This window comes from Haliotis asinina, chromosome 1 (genome assembly GCF_037392515.1).
Source record: "Haliotis asinina isolate JCU_RB_2024 chromosome 1, JCU_Hal_asi_v2, whole genome shotgun sequence".
NCBI classification, from domain to species: Eukaryota; Metazoa; Mollusca; class Gastropoda; order Lepetellida; family Haliotidae; genus Haliotis; species Haliotis asinina.
Window position 1 is genome coordinate 100,655,002 of NC_090280.1, and position 23,316 is coordinate 100,678,317.

The 23,316-nt window shown below is 40.3% G+C and overlaps 1 protein-coding gene across 2 annotated transcripts in view; it reads left to right on the top strand.

The window, feature by feature from the left end:
* Positions 1-23,316, top strand: part of LOC137256739 (synergin gamma-like) — a 51,362-nt gene that overhangs the window by 11,871 nt on the left and 16,175 nt on the right. For both annotated transcript variants that reach the window (XM_067794564.1, XM_067794565.1), the window contains exons 3-13: positions 3,656-3,783; positions 4,982-5,049; positions 13,568-13,758; positions 14,024-14,284; positions 14,899-15,090; positions 15,704-15,866; positions 16,644-16,806; positions 17,897-18,164; positions 18,638-18,844; positions 20,289-20,367; positions 22,083-22,192. In XM_067794564.1, the coding sequence (XP_067650665.1) occupies positions 3,656-3,783; positions 4,982-5,049; positions 13,568-13,758; positions 14,024-14,284; positions 14,899-15,090; positions 15,704-15,866; positions 16,644-16,806; positions 17,897-18,164; positions 18,638-18,844; positions 20,289-20,367; positions 22,083-22,192 (1,830 nt within the window). The remainder of the gene's footprint in view (positions 1-3,655; positions 3,784-4,981; positions 5,050-13,567; positions 13,759-14,023; positions 14,285-14,898; positions 15,091-15,703; positions 15,867-16,643; positions 16,807-17,896; positions 18,165-18,637; positions 18,845-20,288; positions 20,368-22,082; positions 22,193-23,316) is intronic.

A 23,316-nucleotide genomic window follows, 5' to 3' on the forward strand; every position in this document is an offset into this window, starting at 1 on the left:
AGTATGAAGACTCAAGGCCCATGTCTTCAAAGTGTTTGGCTTTAAGGTGATTCCAATGATGCCATCTGGACCCTTTCCATATTTCATGAAAGTCGTCTCAATCATCATGTCTGTCCATATCCCATTCCATGTCCCAGGTGTATGACGTGTGACATGTTCCCCTTTTAGAAATTTCTCAAGCAGTTCTGGATTGAGATCTTCTGCTGTTCTAAGATAATACAGGCCCTAACGTGCATAGTTCTGATGTCCAGCTGCAAAGAAATAGGGCATCATCAGCTTAACTGCAAGCAAATGGAGTGGCCAATCTGCTTCTTTTTCAGCTCTGACAAACTGTAGCATCAGTGACACTGGCTTGATCAGCATATCCAACCACATTCGCGTTGTTCTGGCTTGTCTTGCCCTGTGTTCCAAGATGTTAAATAAGTCACCTGGTGTGGATACCTCTGTTACTACGTTCCGTAATAGTTCTTCAACTAGAATTCTTAAGGCTCGTAAATTTTGAGGATATCTCTTTCCTGACAACATGTTTGCTACATCCCCAAAAGAGCTCTCCATAATGTCTGACAGTCCACTTCCAGCCATCAGTGTGCCAACACATCCAAAAAAGTTCATAAGGAAATGCATTCCTCCGAGGCGCAGAAAAAATGGCTGAATCTTTCTGGGTATGCCCATGTTATGTGAACTGCAACCATGTAAAGTTGTTGATCACATGTGAAAACAACAACGTCTTGTCCAACTTGTTTTGTTAGTATGTCAGCTTCCTTCATAGCCGTTAACATGGTGTCAGGATCAGCTGGTTTCATGTCTATCAAAGGAGTGTAGACTGAAGTTGTTTTTGATCTGACTGTGTGACCTTCCCTTCTATTCAGTGCGCTATTATAGCCATTCCATTCTGTCGGATTTTGCTAGCATCAATAATAGATGTGATGCGCTGTGCAGTTGAATTAGTTGTCAATTTCTGATTTGGGGTACTACAGCAACCAACTATCTTAAATATACATTCTTCAACACCAGTCTGAAATTAAAGAAAAAAATGCTATATTATTTCTCTTAAAATGCACAAAAATATAATTTGAACTTTTGAAGGGAAGTTGAACAGAGTATGTTGAAAGGTCCTACACAATGAAAACAAATGTTTACTAAAAACATTAGCATTATATTATAGCACCTTGCTGGGTTCTTTTTGTAGAAAGCAAAATGGTTCCTTTAAGGTTGATTTAAATCATTGTAATGGTTGTTGATCACAGGAAAGTAGTATCTTCGATTCAGTACTATCATTGTGATGCTTCTTATTTATCACTTTACAGAAAAAAATAGTTACAAACTTTTTCATAATAGAATAGTCAATTGAGTCTTTGGCTGCATGAATAGTTGCTCAGAAAGTAGTACACCCAGTTTTCATCAAACTATCAATTCAAGTGAATGGGGACTTTTCTTCTATGAGAATCTTTGAACATTGTTTGCAAACATGAAGATATGAATGCATATATATGTGGTTCTGGTAAATTTCAACATCAAAGAAGTTTAATGCAGCTTTCAACTGATAGTGATGCTAAGCCTAGCAGACGATGCTTCACAAGTTCACATCATTTTATCATAATTATTTTTTATCACATATCTTTGATACAATTACACTGTTTTACAGTGTTGTACATGTTATGAATTGGTTGGACAACAAAAATGAGTTACCATTGTGACATAATATTTGTGCAGATGATGTTACAACTGGGTAGCTAATGTAAACAGACTTCACAGGAAGTTCTCCATTTTGCCCTACTTACCTAACTACTTATTGTGCCACCACATGGCCCTCTGTTGGCACTTGAGTTGTCAGGGGCTGCATCTTCAAACATGTTTTATTCAAAACCCTCAAGGGTGCCAAGTTGTCATCCGGCTGTTTCATGATCTACATATATTAAACTTATAAAACCAGCAATAAAATACTGTGGGACCTAAAATGCAAGGTTAGGACTGAAAATTGCATTCAGCTACCGGACTATTATGGATTACAGTTTGTGTACTGGACAAAATAAGTTAGGGATATTGATATTTGTTTTGATTGATATTTTATCAGTGTGTCATTGAGTCGATAAATCATTATACCTAAGTTCAACATGTACATTTTTATATTCCTAACTATTTTTTTTTCAAGTATATTTTGTTTGTTATGAAGTTTTTGTTTGCATTTCCTAATACACTTAAACTCTGTTTATCCGAATGTTTTGGTTACACTTGGAAATCGTCTGGATAGCGAGATGTTCAGTTAACTGGATCAGGCAAAACAAACTGTGAAAATTGAGTGAAATCGAGTTGTGAAAATTTGTATAGGTATGTATGTCAGTAAATCAGTAGTCAGTAGTAATAACAGTGAATCATCATAACATATAAGTGTATTGATTTTAAAGTTGCATTTCTTGCGAACATTTGACATTGTGTTGAAGTAAACTTCTGGCCGGTATCACATGACTTAGATCACGTGGCAGGCTATTTTTAACTTACATTGCGATCGATAGTAGTGGTCGATTGTTAAGTGTTATACATATATATACACAATATAATCACAGTGTATTGAACCACAATCCTATTAAACATGTGTTTTTGTTATTGATTAGATGTTCTCACACCCTCTAAATCCTAATTAGCAAGTGAAGTGTGTGACATGCACGTCCACACAGATCTTTCCATCTGGATAAAAGGATAATTTTTGAATGGAAATCTATGATAATGGTTTGAAAATTCTCAGTCCGGGTCCGGAAGCACTGGGCCAGGTTTAGCAAGTACAATTAATGAACGTAAGTTTTGTTTCCCATAAAAATCATTCGGAAGGCTATGTTTCTCAATATGCAAGGTCTGAGTAAACAGGCTTTCACTACACATGAGCAAATAATTCCATAGCACTCCATTTCTTGGTTTGCAGTTGCCTAATATCACTGGAACCATTGTTGTAAACTTTTTTGACATCCTTTTGTTTTAACTGTAGTATTTCAAGGCAGAATTGTGCTTTATTACACTTTACATGTATTTTATAAATCAAAAGCTTGATATTATTAGGTTTGCCTATCAACAGACAAATCTGGGGCTTTCAAATACGGAGACAGAACTGAGACTACCAACTCAGTCGCCTGACATCATGGTGTAGTAAGACTGAAATGACTTGCTGCGTCAGCCATATTTATGAAGTACAGTTTGCTCAACCCCTATGTATAGTGTAGTATAGCACACTTCACCCACAACTATTATAGTTAAGGCATGAGGAGGGCATGCATTGTAGGAATTGTGAATTTAGCCATGTTGCTGCTGAATTGTGAGTCAAACTGAGACATTTTATATAAAAAACACAAATGTAATGCCTCCCCCACTGATGTTGTTATTGTCAGCCGAGTAAAGCAGCTACAGACAGAGCAATGAGCTTCGGAATAGTTTATAGGAGGTGTATGAGGTGACGACAACACACATGCATTGTGATGTCTGCTACCAACTTACGTGTACTTCTAATAATGAAGGTGCTGATTAGAATGGTCTAGTGACATCAAAATGATGTGATTTTTTTTAGTGTTATTTTAGGACCTGTTTCAACATGTATGTGTGATATTAACGGTATATAAACTGAAAAGGTCTGTGAACTTGATCATCCAATTTTGTGAGTTTCTTTCAGTTCCTGGCTATGGAATGATGCCCAACATGGGAGGGCAGTATGTAGGGATGCAGCCTGGCGGATATCCCATGATGCAACATCAGATGATGGCTGCCCCCGGTGTCATGCCGCAGATGTTCCCAATGCAGGTCAGTGTAACAATGGAGGTACAGTCAGTGTAGCAATGGATGTACAGTCAGTGTAACAGTGGAGGTACAGTCGGTGTAACAGTGTAGGTACAGTCAGTGTAACAGTGGAGGTAGTCAGTGTAACAGTGTAGGTACAGTCAGTGTAACAATGAAGGTACAGTCAGTGTAACAATGGAGGTACAATATAACAATGGAAGTACAGTCAGTGTAATAATGGAGGTACAGTCAGTGTAACAATGGAGGTACAGTCAGTGTAATAATGAAGGTACAGTCAGTGTAATAATGGAGGTACAGTCAGTGTAACAATGGAGGTACAGTGTAACAGTGGAGGTACAGTGTAACAGTGGAGATACAGTCAGTGTAACAATGGAGGTACAGTCAATGTCTCTGTAACACATGTCCGTCAGATTCTCAATTTGAATGAAAACCCCGGTTTAATTTATAGACTGCATCTAATTTGATGCTAAAATAAGAAGCATTCTTTTTCCTAAGTTATACTTCACACCATAAGCTTGTGGAAGTTTGCCCAAATGTCAGTGTTGTTTTTGTAACTGTTAGGATGATTTTAAAATATTTATTTCATCAGCAAACACAGCAACTTTCAAACAGGATATAGATAGATTAATGCCTCTGCCTTCACTTGACTGTGTATTTTATTCTTGAAAATGGTCAGGTGATGTGGTCTTGAAAATGCATGCTTGATAGGTGCATTAATGCAAGTAGAATGATTGAAGGCCATTTGTTACTCCTATATGACACAGATTTGACCACTTGCCAGTTTAGTACAGTTTATTATTTAATATGATACTCATGAATCATAATTGGACAAGATGATTCCATTATTGAAAGAAGTGAGGAATGAGCAGTATCTCAGACGATACTTTGTAGACAAGACCTGGTCGCCCTGAAAACAGTTGTGTCAGAACCTAACATTATAGGTAGCAGGGCATGAAGTCATTCCACAAATCACATCCTTGCCTTGCTGATGGGGTGTGGACAAGGCATCCGAGGACAAGGACTTTGGATCAGAAGATCTGTGGGCTCGAATGCCAGCGTGGTCCTCGAAAACTTTATTGCAGCTACATATATATGTTTCATTTTTTAATTTTAGTATGAAAACACTGTAAATTAGAAAACCCTGCATGATTATATAATATGATGTGATTCACTTGACCTGGATTAATTGTCGATTTTGCAGCAGATGGGAATGAGAGGAGTTGCCCCTCCTCCCTACACCCCACAGATGGCGCAGAACTTCCGGATGAGGTATGTACAGGTCTCCCACATGGGCAGGGTTGTCTGTTAGACATGAGCACAGATGACAACATCTATGATTTTATTGTAGTTGCAAGGAATTTTAGCTTGTAACCAGGCCAATACAACTGCACTAGAAATTCTATGAAATTTTACAAAAATTCATTAATATTCAGATATATAGACCAAAACATGTTTTTTCGTCAATTAAATACAATTTTGTAAAAAGAGACTATATGAAATGTAATGCTGATAATTTGGAAATCTTCTGTTTGGGGGGACGTGAAACAAAGGTTCCACTCTTGATTAGTGTCATTATCAGAATCTATCTTGAGTTTAAGTATTTAGTTGACTACTAAATTTATGGTCAACATACTAATTGTTTTTCCTTGTAAATACTATTTGCTACACTTTTGAGTTGGCATGGTCGCCTGGTCACTTGAGGCTCCTAGATTTATGCCGAGTTGCGTTCCTTTGTTCCGATGTGTAGGTCTAATGGCCAACTTCTGAATTTTGTGACTTATGCTTGATTTGTCACTTATCACACATGCTATATAGACAGTCATTTTAAGATGAAAATATGCATGATTTTTCAGAACCCCAAAAATGCTACTTACAAATGTATTCTGATGTATATTAGAGGTGACTATTGAGACAGAAACAACTATTGCAATACCAATAATCTGTTACAACATACTGTTCTCGTAGTGTATCACGACCATCTATAGCAATACTATTGCAATAGGGATTTTTCTCTAAGAATTGTCTCATTTGAGGTCATTTCAAAATGAATGTATAGTTTATATGAAATAAATACAAGCTGTTGTATTTTGAGTCTTTTTTCGTAACTGACAAAAAAAATCTTGAAACCCAGATCAAGTTTGTTTTAAGAGGTAACAGGGGCAGATAACTATCAATAAAAGTGAACAAATGAGGTACTTCCTGTATTTTGTGCTGCACATTTATCAATGGAAGTCAATTATTAAGCAATGGTAGTCACACTTTCTATTGATGCATTGACAGTTTTTCATTTCTACCACTGATTAATTGCTATCTGACATTCCATAGATGCAATCCATCGATAGTTTGTTTGATGATTACTGCCTTAATATATACACGCACAAATTTCAAATGTTGCATACGTTGTATATATTGTATATATCTGTCAAGTAATGAGAGCTATGTGTAGAGCCTTCAGTCACTGACACTGGAATCATGATCCATATCATATTTCAACCATTTTCCTAGTTTTGTTACAAAAGTTGTTACCTGGTTACCAAGGTACAGTGAAACCCTGATAAGTAACCTACTCATAACTGGCAATCCTAGATAGTAAACATTTTTCTCTGGTTCATTACCATCATTACTTATCATTATTTCATATTGGATAAGTGAAATCGAATAAGTGGCAATTTCATTTAAGTAAACCTTTCTCAGCTGTTCCTTCAGACATGTTATAACAGAAACATCGAAGTGGCAATACTTCGAACAGTCCTGGTGGATTGGCTCAGCAGCAGTTAACATGTTTTACCTGGCATCACCCGCCACTAAAATAGCAGATGTTATCAACGTAAAATTTGAAATTAAACATCACCAGACAAGATTACATACCATTTCAGTCCTAATTTGTTTATGTCAGGCATTGTATTATATGCAGGGATTGCGATTACCATGTGTATTTGTCTAGTACAGAACTATAGCTGTTAATAACAATCAGCTGTGCACAGATCCCTGGTGATCTACTGGTGATTTAGTGAAAACATGCCCCTTAATACAACGGGTTATAGCTAAAACGGCGCCACAGCAGAATGGCACCTAAATCGTTTGGTGAAAATGGCACCATATTGGCGAAAATGGCTACTGATTGATGGGCTAAAACGGCACCATATATAAAATATTGTTGTATGACTTTATTGTTATGTTGACTTTATTGTTCTATTTTTTTTATTGCTTAAATGTTTAACTGTTTTATTTCATTTTACATCAAGTTATCAAGCATTCTTTTGGGTTGTTTGGTGGTCCTGAATAGATACAAATAGGCCGGTACCACAAACTCGATGAGTCCATAAATCACACTGGTCGCAAGACACAGCATGTTGGTTTCTTCGCACAGTCTTATTGCATACAATACAGTGGTGAGACATTGTGATGAATGTGTAATGGGTACATTTCTTTCTTTTAAGTACGGTTTCATTTTGACGCTGAGTTTGAGTGAATCCAGTTGAGTAAGTGTACTTAAAACATTGAAGGGTGCGATGTTGTGACTTTCCAGTTACTGTCGGCAGAGTAGACTCATTTATTATCTAAACATACTGCAATCCGCTTGGGTATGGGAAGCAGTTTCCCATCACTGTTGGCAGAATAGACGCATTGATCATCTAAACATACTGCAATCCGCTTGGGTATGGGAAGCAAATTCCAATGCTTGCAGTATAACAATAGTTATGGTGGGTGTTCTGTTACTTTGTCGGTGACATGGTTGGGTGAATGTTGATGGGCATACTTACCTAGACGCATTTATTATCTAAACATACTGCAATCTGCTTGGGTATAGGAAGCACTTTCCCATCACTGTCGGTAGAGTAGACGCATTTATTATCTAAACATACTGCAATCCGCTTGGGCATGGGAAGCACTTTCCCATCACTGTCGGTAGAGTAGACGCATTTATTATCTAAACATACTGCAATCCGCTTGGGTATGGGAAGCATTTTCCCATCACTGTCGGTAGAGTAGACGCATTTATTATCTGAACATACTGCTATCCGCTTGGGTATGGGAAGCACTTTCCCATCACTGTCGGTAGAGTAGACGCATTTATTATCTGAACATACTGCTATCCGCTTGGGTATGGGAAGCACTTTCCATTCACCGTCGGCAGAGTAGACGCATTTATTATCTAAACATACTGCAATCCGCTTGGGTATGGGAAGCATTTTCCAATCACTGTCGGTAGAGTAGACGCATTTATTATCTAAACATACTGCAATCCGCTTGGGCATGGGAAGCACTTTCCAATCACTGTCGGTAGAGTAGACGCATTTATTATCTGAACATACTGCAATCCGCTTGGGTATGGGAAGCATTTTCCCATCACTGTCGGTAGAGTAGACGCATTTATTATCTAAACATACTGCAATCCGCTTGGACATGGGAAGCACTTTCCCATCACTGTCGGTAGAGTAGACGCATTTATTATCTGAACATACTGCAGTCCGCTTGGGTATGGGAAGCATTTTCCCATCACTGTCGGTAGAGTAGACGCATTTATTATCTAAACATACTGCTATCCGCTTGGGTATGGGAAGCACTTTCCCATCACTGTCGGTAGAGTAGACGCATTTATTATCTGAACATACTGCAGTCCGCTTGGGTATGGGAAGCATTTTCCCATCACTGTCGGTAGAGTAGACGCATTTATTATCTAAACATACTGCTATCCGCTTGGGTATGGGAAGCACTTTCCCATCACTGTTGGTAGAGTAGACGCATTTATTATCTGAACATACTGCAGTCCGCTTGGGTATGGGAAGCATTTTCCCATCACTGTCGGTAGAGTAGACGCATTTATTATCTAAACATACTGCAGTCCGCTTGGGCATGGGAAGCACTTTCCCATCACTGTCGGTAGAGTAGACGCATTTATTATCTAAACATACTGCAGTCCGCTTGGGCATGGGAAGCACTTTCCCATCACTGTCGGTAGAGTAGACGCATTTATTATCTAAACATACTGCAATCCGCTTGGGTATGGGAAGCACTTTCCCATCACTGTCGGTAGAGTAGACGCATTTATTATCTAAACATACTGCAATCCGCTTGGGTATGGGAGGCACTTTCCAATCACTGTCGGTAGAGTAGACGCATTTATTATCTAAACATACTGCTATCCGCTTGGGTATGGGAAGCATTTTCCCATCACTGTCGGTAGAGTAGACGCATTTATTATCTAAACATACTGCAATCCGCTTGGGTATGGGAGGCACTTTCCAATCACTGTCGGTAGAGTAGACGCATTTGTTATCTAAACATACTGCAGTCCGCTTGGGTATGGGAAGCACTTTCCCATCACTGTCGGTAGAGTAGACGCATTTATTATCTGAACATACTGCAATCCGCTTGGGCATGGGAAGCACTTTCCAATCACTGTCGGTAGAGTAGACGCATTTATTATCTAAACATACTGCAATCCGCTTGGGCATGGGAAGCACTTTCCCATCACTGTCGGCAGAGTAGACGCATTTATTATCTGAACATACTGCAATCCGCTTGGGCATGGGAAGCACTTTCCCATCACTGTCGGTAGAGTAGACGCATTTATTATCTAAACATACTGCAGTCCGCTTGGGCATGGGAAGCACTTTCCCATCACTGTCGGTAGAGTAGACGCATTTATTATCTGAACATACTGCAGTCCGCTTGGGTGTGGGAAGCACTTTCCCATCACTGTCGGTAGAGTAGACGCATTTATTATCTGAACATACTGCAGTCCGCTTGGGCATGGGAAGCACTTTCCAATCACTGTCGGTAGAGTAGACGCATTTATTATCTGAACATACTGCTATCCGCTTGGGTATGGGAAGCACTTTCCCATCACTGTCGGTAGAGTAGACGCATTTATTATCTGAACATACTGCAGTCCGCTTGGGCATGGGAAGCACTTTCCCATCACTGTCGGTAGAGTAGACGCATTTATTATCTAAACATACTGCAGTCCGCTTGGGCATGGGAAGCACTTTCCCATCACTGTCGGTAGAGTAGACGCATTTATTATCTGAACATACTGCAGTCCGCTTGGGTGTGGGAAGCACTTTCCCATCACTGTCGGTAGAGTAGACGCATTTATTATCTAAACATACTGCAGTCCGCTTGGGCATGGGAAGCACTTTCCAATCACTGTCGGTAGAGTAGACGCATTTATTATCTGAACATACTGCTATCCGCTTGGGTATGGGAAGCACTTTCCAATCACTGTCGGTAGAGTAGACGCATTTATTATCTGAACATACTGTAGTCCGCTTGGGCATGGGAAGCACTTTCCAATCACTGTCGGTAGAGTAGACGCATGTATTATCTGAACATACTACAGTCCGCTTGGGTATGGGAAGCACTTTCCCATCACTGTCGGTAGAGTAGACGCATGTATTATCTGAACATACTGCAGTCCGCTTGGGTATGGGAAGCACTTTCCAATCACTGTCGGTAGAGTAGACGCATTTATTATCTAAACATACTGCAATCCGCTTGGGTATGGGAAGCACTTTCCAATCACTGTCGGTAGAGTAGATGCATTTATTATCTAAACATACTGCAATCCGCTTGGGTGTGGGAAGCACTTTCCAATCACTGTCGGTAGAGTAGACGCATTTATTATCTAAACATACTGCAATCCGCTTGGGTATGGGAAGCATTTTCCAATCACTGTCGGTAGAGTAGATGCATTTATTATCTAAACATACTGCAATCCGCTTGGGTGTGGGAAGCACTTTCCAATCACTGTCGGTAGAGTAGACGCATTTATTATCTAAACATACTGCAATCTGCTTGGGTATGGGAAGCACTTTCCAATCACTGTCGGTAGAGTAGATGCATTTATTATCTAAACATACTGCAATCCGCTTGGGTATGGGAAGCACTTTCCAATCACTGTCGGTAGAGTAGATGCATTTATTATCTAAACATACTGCAATCCGCTTGGATGTGGGAAGCACTTTCCAATCACTGTCGGTAGAGTAGACGCATTTATTATCTAAACATACTGCAATCTGCTTGGGTATGGGAAGCACTTTCCAATCACTGTCGGTAGAGTAGACGCATTTATTATCTGAACATACTGCAATCCGCTTGGGTGTGGGAAGCATTTTCCAATCACTGTCGGTAGAGTAGATGCATTTATTATCTAAACATACTGCAATCCGCTTGGGTGTGGGAAGCACTTTCCAATCACTGTCGGTAGAGTAGATGCATTTATTATCTAAACATACTGCAATCCGCTTGGGTATGGGAAGCACTTTCCAATCACTGTCGGTAGAGTAGATGCATTTATTATCTAAACATACTGCAATCCGCTTGGGTGTGGGAAGCACTTTCCAATCACTGTCGGTAGAGTAGACGCATTTATTATCTAAACATACTGCAATCCGCTTGGGCATGGGAAGCATTTTCCAATCACTGTCGGTAGAGTAGACGCATTTATTATCTAAACATACTGCAATCCGCTTGGGCATGGGAAGCACTTTCCAATCACTGTCGGTAGAGTAGACGCATTGATCATCTAAACATACTGCAATCCGCTTGGGTATGGGAAGCACTTTCCAATCACTGTCGGCAGAATAGACGCATTGATCATCTAAACATACTGCAAGCCACTTGGGTATGGGAAGCAAATTCCAATGCTTGCAGTATAACAATAGTTATGGTGGGTGTTCTGTTACTTTGTCGGTGACATGGCTTGGGTGAATGTTGATGGGCATACTTACCTAGTAAATTTTTTGTTATTAATATTTCAGCAAAACACTAAAGTCTACTTACCTAATATATGTGTTTTTATTTCACAAAGTCTACTTGATAAACACTAAAGTGATCATATTAATGTTCATCCAATGTTCACAAAACACTAAAGTCATCCTATCAATGTTCATCCTTTTCAAATTTTATATGGTGCCGTTTTCACTCTAACATTTGTGGCCATTTGTGGCCGTTTTTGCCAAGTGGAGGTTCCACTGTGTCCAAATTGTGCTGTTTTCGCCAGGTGCCGTTTCGCTTTGATGACGTTTTAGCTTGCACCCAATACAACAGCAGGAAATTTTTCATAATCCTGACTCATGCTTATTATGCATATCTCCTCCCTTAATGCGAAGATAGTGGAACACTTGAAATCCCTTGAAGTTACCTTCTAAATGAAGCGAACATACAATACACCCATTGGAAGCCTCCCTTTCACACCAATACGGTCATATGACCAGCCATGCTTGCCACTCTCACCTTCATTGCCAGAGGAGGATGGTTGGAGGCACTTTGGGTCCAGATATGGCGATAGGTTTTTGCTTCCATTTTGGTCCTATAATATAAATTGTGTGTATTTGGTTTTTGGATTGTGATTACTATCATTATTATGTAAAACTATTGTTGAATTTATTAATTTTCATGTGTTTTGGACACATTTTCTTCAACTTAGACTTGGTTTCCGTTGATGAAATCGTGTTCCCAGTGTAAACTACGGCTGTTGGTGGTTGATCCGCATGTAGTATGTCCTTCATGCAAACCTATTTGATCTTGCACTGTTTACTGTGAACTTTGCAAGAATTTATCTGATTCAGAATTTGCATTATATTTATATACTGTTCCAAAACGTGCAAAGGACAAACAACCTAGGCTGTTGCTAGTCATGTCTAAATCGGTTGATTCTTCCTCTTGTAATCACATGTTGATAACAGTTGATATCCTCCGGGACATTACCATAGAGGACGTTACTGGCATTCACCTGTTTGGGCCACTTGTTACACAACAACCAATGGTTCTGCAAAGGCGCTGAGTTTCACTTGCACTTTTATCAGTTGACTTTTCGGGATCAAGACACTCTACAGAGTATAATGGTTGAGAGTCCATGGGGATGTCTTGAACAGGCTAGCATGAGTGATTATGACCCTGTACTTGAAGATACTTACACATGAAGAAGGGTGGTGACTGGTCTTGATAGAAATATTGACAAACAGTTGCATTAGACACTAGCAGAATGCTAGCTTCCAGTCAATGAATGATAATAAATAATAAATGCTTCAAAGAGACAAGTTTGACGGTATGTGATCCACCCATCTCACAGATAAATACTGGTGGAACAGGACCAAACTACCTCTGTAATAGTTCCCAAAAGTGGGGAAGTACTGGACATACTTGTAATATGACAGTCATCAGATTCCAGCGTGGCTTGACTCACCACTGTTTCCATCGGATTTTGTAAGCATAATAAGCATGAGTCAGGATAAGGGAAAATATGTATTTTTTTTATTAAATTGACATTTCATGCTTATCCTTACTCATGGTGTCAAGCCCTCCCAACCACCCTTCTCAGGCACGCTGAATTCACTGTAATTCTCGTGTCGGGCTCATGAGATTCATAGAGAGTGGCAAGCATGGCTGGTCATGTGATTATTGGCGGGAAAGGGAGGCTCCCTATGGGTGAATGTATTGTATGTCCGCTTCAATTAGAAGGGAACTTCAAGTGATTTCAAGTGTTTCACTATCTTCGCATAGTGGAGGGCGATAAGCATAATAAGCATGATTCACGATAAGTGTGAACTATAATTTTCTTTCAGAAAATCACATTATTCTTATCTGTATAGAAATAAATGAACGGATCAGGTTTCTTTGATACAATGGGGTTATGATGTCTATTTACTTTACTTGGAAATCTGATACAACTTGCTTTGATGGATAAGTTGCAATATGGATAAGCAGCAACTTTTGACATGGTCCCTTGGAGTTTTACTTATCTGTGTTTCACTGTACTATTTCCTTCACTATGTGTCAGAAGTGGTGCAGTGTCGACACGCCCCAAGAAGGAGTTGAGTGAGAAGGAGCGACAGTTCCAGGTACAGCAGCAGCGTCTCAAGCAGTTCGGGAAACCCGGTGCCATCACTGCTGATGCTGACAGACTTATTGCCAACATGTTTGGAGGGGAGAAGCCCAAGACTAGAATGTCCCCTAAACCTCAGCAACCAAGTGAGACACCAATATTCTGGATTTGATCCTTTATCTTTCATCCCCTGCTGTGATATTGCTGGAACGTTACCAAAAACAGTGTGAACTCACTCACTCTAATGTAGTGTTTTTCATCTAAGATGGGAACAATTTACTCATCAGTTTTGCCAAAATAATTTCATCAGGATAAACTTAGCACCTAACTTTCTTAACAAGTGTTTCCAAGGAAGATGTTTGGAAACCATTTTTTCAATCAAACACAGCATTCCATAATGTTTCATTGCAGCCCCTAAGTCAACTGAGGACGACGGATTTGGTGACTTCATGCAGGGACCGTCTCTCCCATCTGGACAGTCATCAATGGCCACACCACCAGCTAACCTAGCTCCAGCAGATGGTGGCCAGCTTGGCCCAAGCATGATTCCTCCCGGCCCAAGCATGCTTCCACCTGGCCCAAGCATTCAACCGCCTGGCTCTAGCAGTGACATGATTTCAAGTGGAACAGCAGGGTCAAAGTCTGAAAAGAAGCTAAAGGAGGAAAAAAAGGGTGATTTTAAAATGTTAATTTCATGGCTAAATACAAATTGGAGGGCAGAGATGATGCATAGAACTGTGATGTTGGATCTTGTGGACAAGCTCGTGACAAAGTCATGATCCTTCATCTACAATGTGAAGAGTTGCATAGTCATGTGGTGTTACAGTACAGTACCACTGACTGACTGACTGACTGACTGTGACTGACTGTGACTGACTGTGACCAACTGACTCAGTGACTCTGACTGACTGACTCACTGACTGACTGACTGACTGACTCACTCACTCACTCACTGACTGACTGACTCACTCACTCACTCACTCACTCACTCACTCACTCACTCACTCACTCATATTGAATACAGGGATCAAGACATGAATATGTACATGGGTTGGCTCATTTTGTATTTTATTATGAAGATGATCAGGCTCTCTGTCTTGGTTGACACATGTCACCATATCACAGCTGTGTGGGTAGATGATCATTCTGTTGTTCATTGGATTGTCAGGTCCAGACTCAGTTATTTACCGAATGCCACCATATACCTGGATTATTTACAACAAACAAACCAAACCCAGTGTATGAGTGATGTGTGACTGCCCTAATTGCGACCTCCCTGTCTACAGCCCCTGACCTGATGGCCATGATGATGGAATGCTCCGACCTGAACGCCCCCCAGAAAGCCAAGCAGTTCCACAAACCGTCCCTGAAGGAGGTCCACATAGAACATCACACAAACGTCTCCTCATTCCACCAGAGTGGCTCCTCACGGCAGTGGACAGGCCATGACAATCTGGAGGGACTCTTTGCTACAGAACGTGAGGCAACAAACATTTCTCATATTGATTTTGTATCCATATTATTGCCAGGATATCCTGTTGAAACCACTTCCAGATGGGTAGTGATCCCCGGCAGCCTCTGCGTTACATTAGAGGCAATTGTTTAGGTTAGGTGTCAGCCTGAATTGTCTGACATACTCTACTGACATGAATCAGTGCTCATTATCTCAATTGTTGATTTTCCTAATACAGGCTGAAAGGTTTGTATGCTGCTCTTTTGAAGTTGGAATAGGAATTGAACAGTAGACACAAATGAAAAGATGGAAAGGGCTACAAAGACTGAAATACCAAGTGGGCTCCTTTAGTGAGACAGAAATGTATTGAGAAAGCAAATTCTACAGAGTCTGTTTTCAGGTGTGAGATCCAGGATAACGCAGTGTGAACAGAAATCGTTGTTGGGGTTAATGTCACTCAGAGAAACTTTGTGGGGGAGAAGGGTGGTTGTGTACCCCCACACCCCACTCAATTTCCACCCCTTTTTTTGAATGATACATACAAATATGTTCATGGGTGTAATATTGAAAATTCATCTGCAGCCAAAGAGTTTAAATGATTATATATATGACAACTTAAATTAGCCTCCAACTTTCAGCTCCTCCTCCAGCTCCGGTTGCCAAGACGACCAAGAGACGTCACTCATCTGGGGCAGGTAAAACTGTGGTGGCCAAGACAAGCGCTGGTTTACCTGTGTGGTGTGAGCTACCTGACGATCAGCTTCCCCCTCTCTACAGACAGGTGATGGAGGCAGCCACAGTGTGAGTAGGACTGATTACATAGCACCTTTCGGGATCTTCATCTCTTTGATTATAAGATTATACGAAGAACGGTGAACTTCAAAATAACAAGTAATTTTTCCTTACCACTGTGCTTCTGTTAAAGATGTCAATAGAGAACTACATGGCAGTATTTTCAACAACCTTTTAAACCATTGAAAAAGTCAGACCATGAGTTTTATACACTTTAAGCAATATTACATCCCCCTCCCATAAAACCATGGGTCTAAAAATAACAAAAAGCAGATATTGTTGGGTAGACAGTATTCATTGCCAGAATGTAGTTTTCTGAATAAAATTGATATTTGATACTTATTCTGACTTATGTTTGATTGCTTATCTCCTCTTCCTTTTATGGGAGGGGGATGGTGTTGGGGATAGCCCAATGGTTAAGGTTTTCGTTCACACACTGAAGACCTGGGTTCAATTTCCCAAGTGGGTACAGTCTGTGAAGCCCATTTCTGGTGTCCCCTTGCCATGATATTTCTGGAATTTTGCTTAAAGTGTACAAGACTGAACTCACAGTCTGACTTTTTCAGTGGTTTAAAAGGTTGTTGAAAATACTGCCATGTAGTTCTCTATCTTTAACAGAGGTACAGTGGTTGGAGGAGCAGAGAAAACAGACACATGCTATACAACAGCACAGGGAATGACAGCATAGCAGGGGTTTTCTCATAACTATTTGTGCAGAAAGCCAGTAATAGTACTGATTATGTTATGTTCTCTGTGTAGTAACCATCTCTCACGCCTTCCTTACAGAGATGGAAAGATTGAAACAGATCGTGTTTATCCAATTCTCATGCTGAGCGGCCTGCCCCGGGAAATGCTGGGTTTGATCTGGCAGATGGCCAACAAGGACACTCCAGGGCAGCTGTCAAAACCAGAACTGTTTGCCATACTGGCCATTATTGCTCTCACACAAGTAAGCCATATGATTATATGAAGACATATTTGTCTTTTATGTCAAATATGTCAAATATGTCAAATATGTCAAACATCATCATCATCATCATCATATTTATATAGTACACATATCCATGTCACTAGCATATGCTCAAGGCGCTTCTTTTTCCCTTTGATCACTGGATGTCAATCTCTGTGGCACATTGTATCATTAGTGTCAACTCTTTGGGGATCATACAACTTCTGCAGCCACTAGGTGGCCCGAGTTATTGTGTTTATCTCATCCTCATGAGTTACCCATTCACAGCCGGGTGGACTTGGATACATTGTCGCAATACATTGTGCATTTGTGCTGCATGTTGCTGTACCTGCAATTATGTGTTTGCACATGTTCATTTGGTCATTATCTGGTCATATACCTATGGATTCGTGGGTTCTTTCAAGTGCAGAGAGTTGACAAAGTTGACTCTAAGGTTTTTACACCTGGTCACACCTCAAGCTGGATCACTAGCATAGGGCCTTAGCCAGTTCACCCACCACTCCCAATATCAACACAAGTTAATAAAAACCTGAAGATTGCTGAATATATTCAACAGTGTTCCTTTGTTTATGTTTGTAACTTTTCGTAACTAGTGTACCAAATACTGCAATGTAAGTTCTACTGCTTGTTTCTTCTTTTTTAACAACAATTGAACATACTCCTTCCCCACTGGCGACAATCTGGAGTAGACAATCTGCTTGTCATAAAAGGTGGCTAACACTAGTAGCAGAGTCAGATAATCAGACTCCCATATTTGGTACATATCGTATTCCTGTTGTGTAGAACAATGCTCATACTGTTGATGAATGGATTGTTTGGCCCAGACTTGATTATTTACAGACAGCTGGAATATTGTTGAGTGTGGCGTTAAACAACAAACAAACAGAATAAACACAAGTCTCTCCCACTCTTTGTCAGCTGCACAGGACAGTTGTCTGCTTGCAGGTGTTGTTCTTAATTTTTTAGTTTAAGATAACCAATAAAAAGTTATAGAATCATTTGCAATGTATTTATTGATGTATCATCGGACAGAAGTAGCTGATTGTTTCCAATGTGGTTTCTCTTTCAGAACAACTACACAGTTGCCTCTCTGGACATCCTCTTGAGGTGTCCTCAGCCACCAGTGCCATTCCTTGGTCCACAGTCAGTTGCCATGCCAACACAACCAGCAGCCAATCAGGGTCAGGCTCCAGTGGTAGGTCAACCAATGGGACCACACATTCCTGGTAACCAGCCAACAGTGGCGCCCAATGGCGAGTCCATGATGAACAATACTCAAGGACAATGGATGGACCATCAACCAGTGACTCACAATGCAGCCACAATTCCTCATACAAGTTAGTCAGATTCATTGTTCAAAGTTTGAGATAATGTTGTTAAGTGTCTGTTGATTTGGTATATATAAAAGATCTTAATGACAAAGTTGCACTCTTAGAGAATGCCATGTTGATCATGTTTAACTTCAAACAATGACTGAGATTATAAAGCTTTATGTAAATCTGACGTTGTTGTCCTGACACATATTTTCTGCTTGTCTCTCTCTTAGTCTGAGAAACAGTGGAAACTTTCTGTGATATGTTCCCGAGAAACAGTTAAAACATGTCATCTGGACATACCCTTCCACTTTATCTGGGGTTAAGAAGCAATTATTTTGAGTCAGGATAATTATAGAATATTAATACCCTAGGAAATAAATGTTTGTTAAAAACATTCTTCACAGAGTTGATAGAAATTTATCCACACATTGAACATGGAAAGACTTGTAATATGTTGCTATGACAATGACAGTTGTACCACTATTTTGTTTCAGATGTTTCAGCTCAAGGAGGTCCTGCCATGCTTCCTCCTAACCACTTGGGTCCTCCCATTGGTTTCCAGCAACCTCCACCACCATACCAAGCCCCGCCTCAACAAGCCCCACCCCCACAGCCTGTCCCCACTGTCCCTGTGGCAGATGATGATTTTGCTGATTTTCAGACAGCACCTGTGTCTTCACAGCCTGTCAAAAAGGAGACAGGTAGGTTGTGCTGGAAGGTGACATTGGGTTGGAGGTTCAGAGGGTTTGAACCTTTAGAAAATGACTAAAGACCATATTGAAGCTAATGTTTTGCATTGACAGGGCCAAGAGTGGGTTCATGAGGTTTGAACCTCACTTTGAAAATTCCCCGATGTTCCTATGGGTAAAGTCTGTAGGACAGATGTGACCTCCATGATGTATCATACTGCTCTGTATTATCTCTGTTTCAAATCTATGGGCCAGCGAATAGAGTGTTTGCCTTGACTGCAGGTCTATGGTTCAAGTCTGTGTGTGTCAAACCTGGTGTCTTTTGAAGATAGTATTTGTTTACTTGCCTAGCACTTGACGTAATGACTGGACACTTTGGATTCACCTTTTTAGTGACTAAGAAGGGTATCCATGTCACAATGTGCGTTATATTTCACAGGATGAGCATGGTAAAACTAGGTTAGTTGCAATATGTACAGACTCCCACTAATGCCTGTGATCTAAATAAACACTAACATATTCCACTAGACCTCAGAGGAAACCCAGCTAGCATTATTGTAGAACATGATGAGAATGCTTTGAATATGTTCATAGGGGAATAATGGAACTTCAAGTACATACAGGGATGAGAAATTTCCGCGGATCCGCGGAAATCCGCGTTTTTTTACATCCCCAGGGTCATTTTTCTGAAACGTCTAAATATATATACAGTGTTAATATTGATTTTAGAAGCCATATTTAGTGTGTAAAATGCCAAAATCCCAGGAGCTTCCGGGGGCCTTCGCCCCCCTGGGCCCCCAACCAGGCTCCGCCCTGGACCTGGCTGGCCCCCAGACCCCCGACTAGTTTTCAGCTGTAAATGAAAATTTCCATTCTCATCCCTGTACATAGGATTAACATCAAGTGTTTGCAATCTCATTGAAATCGGCACTTTTACTCCCGTTCCACTTTGATGTATAGATCTCATAGATCCTTCACAGGAAGTTGAGACAGTTGATGCTTGTCAACAACCTAGCAGCATTGCTTCCAGATTGTTGTATGGGAGGCCAAAGCATTCTACATATCTGATTTTTTCTGAAAACAGTATTAAACATCATGTACTGAATGGAGTCTATGCCTTCTTTCTTTGTCTTCATTGAGCAGTGAAAGCTGAAACATGGAAGCCTTCTTACGAACCATGCACCATACGTTCCACAGTGTCAGAGACATTGTCAGATATTGGTGTAGAGAGATATAAGGGGATGTAGTGATCTTGATGTGATTGATTTGCTGTAACATTTGGTTAGAAATAACACCAAGGGACCATCGTTAACCACATTTTGTGTAAGATGCACAGTAAGTACCTGGGCTCCCCGAATAAGTTTGTTAATTCATCAGTGTGTTCTAAGCATGTTCGTACTAACATAGTTTATTGTGTGTGGCGTGGTGTTTTGTTACACAAGGTTTTTGTTTCCAGATGACAGTTATGGCGACTTCATTGGTGGTTCACCTGCAGTATTACCAACACCACCTCCCCTCAAGGAAGAAAAACCACCGTAAGTATTAGAAGTCCAGCCAGTGACTTGTATCTGGTTTTAGATCATCGTTTAATATCATCAGCTCACACATGTGAGATCCCTTAAGTCTTTTTTTGACAGATACATTGCACTAAGTGGCTTACGACCACCTTAGTGCTATGCGAAAATACACCCTGGAATTTACATTAATGAGGATCATACTCCAGGTGACCAGAAACTTGTCACGGATTTGAGTACCTTTTGTTCTTAGTCTGTTTCTCAGTAGTGCCGGTATTGGCGTACAACATACGACACGATGCGTCACAATACTAAAATTGTAGTCCTGAAGCTGCAGTACAATGTGAATCCTGTTATATTAAGTGTCGATACAATGTGTATCATAATACCAAAATCTGTAATTCTAACACCAACTGTGAAACACCTTAAGATCAAAACAAAACCAATTTTAGATAATATCCTCAAATTCTGCCAGCGTTGTTTAATGTCCGTTTGGAAACAAGATAATTAATTTTATATAGAGAGTTTATGAATGTTAATAATATGCGAACGCCTTGTCTGACACAGTTCTTGATGCAAGAACTTCTGAGAAAACGTTTTCTGATGAAATGGAAATATGTAACCATATATTTTATGCATGGATCATGATTAAGTCTTGTTTTGACAGATATCGTTGTGAGAGTCTTTTTTCTGTAAATTGTATTATTGATTAAGTAATAATTATTATGGGTCATATTCAAGTTAAACATCAATGGATCATGGCCCACTTGAAGTATAGCAATTAGACGGCAGTGTAAAACTTTGATTCACTGTATTGGCGGCCCATGAATTGATGCATTGATGCATATCAATGAAATGTCACACCACTATTTCTCAGGTTGCTAGCTCAGTCCTTACACTTGGTAGTTTTGCATCTCAGTAAACATCTAAGACCTTTGTACATTTTGGCTTCCTTCCTGATGAAGCTGACATACTTGAATGTGACAGAAATATTACTCAGTGTGCACATGAACCACTGTCACTTGTTCGAACTTATTTAGACCAGCTACGTTTGAAACTTCGGCCTTTGAAGTTCCATGAAGTTTATGCTTCAAAACCCTGTATCCAGACTCACTGCTTATTCTCGGAGCACTACTAAAATACCAGTAATTGCTGCCATTTTCAGGATGTTCTTTTTCAAGCAAACTGACCAAACCACAATTGCCAAAGATGAAAAATAGATCCTTGGTACACAGTTTTATGTGTTGTACCCATATAGGAGATGTACATATCTTTACCTAGGTATGTATCTATAATGTAGGGCGAACATCTTTAACTTCTAGGCTTCATCACGCTGCTGAATGAGTCAGTGAGTGAGTGAGTTTAGTTTTACGCCCCACTTAGCAAATATTCCAGCTATATGGTGGCAGTCTCTAAATAAACGAGTCTGCACAAGACAATCCAGTGATCAACAGCATGAGCATTGATCTGCGCAATTGGAACTGATGACGTGTCAACCAAGATAGTGAGTCTGACCACTCCATCCCAATTGTCGCCTCTTTCGACAAACAAAATCGCCTTTTATGGCAAGCATGGGTTGCTGAAGGCCCATTCTACCTTCATGGGTCTCATGATGCAGCTGTTGAATGGAGGTACCTCATCCCTTCTAAACATCATTATGGTGGCAAGTGAAACTGGTACTTCCATGAAATCCCCTAAAAGTCATTGTCAACTAATAACTGGCTTTATTTCCATAGTTACATCATATCAGCTCCAAAGCTGGACCCAGAGATGGAGACAATATCACCGGATGACAAGTACAACTCCAATGTCAGGAGCTTCTTCTGCAGCAGCGATTCCTCCACCGGTCAGTGACAAGCTACTAAGACCCTCTTGTACTGACTGTCCTTGTACTTGGAGTCTTCTGTGTTAACAACCCTTAAACCTGGTACTTCCCCAGTGGTCTGGTTGGTATTGACCTCCCCTGCTCAGAGCCTAATCTGTTCTTGGAACCTCTTGTATTTGAAGCCTCCTTTGTGCACAACCCTTGTTACTGGTACTGCCCAAATTTCTGATGGTCAGTTACCTCCCTTACCTTCCTCCTTTACTCTGACAATCCTGTATGTAAAATCACCCATATTCAGAACTATGTGGCACAGACACATGCAGAATGGAAATGACAATTCAAGTAAGTCATAGCTATCCCTAGTGGTATGCTTAAAGAGTTATCCCCCTTACCTGTGACGGCACCGCATAGTTGTTGAAAACATCCCATAAGCTAAGTTAGTTTGAAATCCATTTCCGGTGTCCCCCTGGTGTGATGGTGCTGGAAAATTGCTGAAAGCGGTATAGACCATATTTACTCATTCACAAACTCCCTGGCACTGAGAGACTCCCATTTTTAGAGCTTCCTTTCTTGCAACCTGCATTGATAGAGCATCACAGTAAACTGTCTACAGTGAAATTATCACAAGTCCCCATAGAAATCTCCATTTAAGGGGCATGTTAAGCAGTCCCCCTTGTCACTACCCAAGACACCTGCCCTGTCCCTCAGGGAATCAGCTGGATAGAGACAAAACAGCGAGTCCATAAGTGTGATCCGAATGACCAAACCGACCAGTATGTTATACATAGATTCAGGAAAGAATTCTCTGATCCACAATATTTGTTTTTTCTCTTAACCTGGACTAAAATCTAAGAAATTTTCTTTAGAGACTTATAGTTAGTGGTAGAAATCTTTTACCAGCTTTGTGCAGCCCAAACTGTTTCCTTCAGGCACAAATATAGGCCAGGACTTGCATCGTCATCATTTGAACATTCCAATTGTTGTTGATGAAATGTTAATGAGCTCTTCCAGACATACTAAACAACTAAACAGAAGCAGTGGGAAAAGCCTGCTCAGATACTGCAACAGACTAGACACAGTTATGTCCTTCTGGCCATGACTTTATTCTTTTAGGTTATTTACTTTTCCCTGAGGAACTTTTTGTG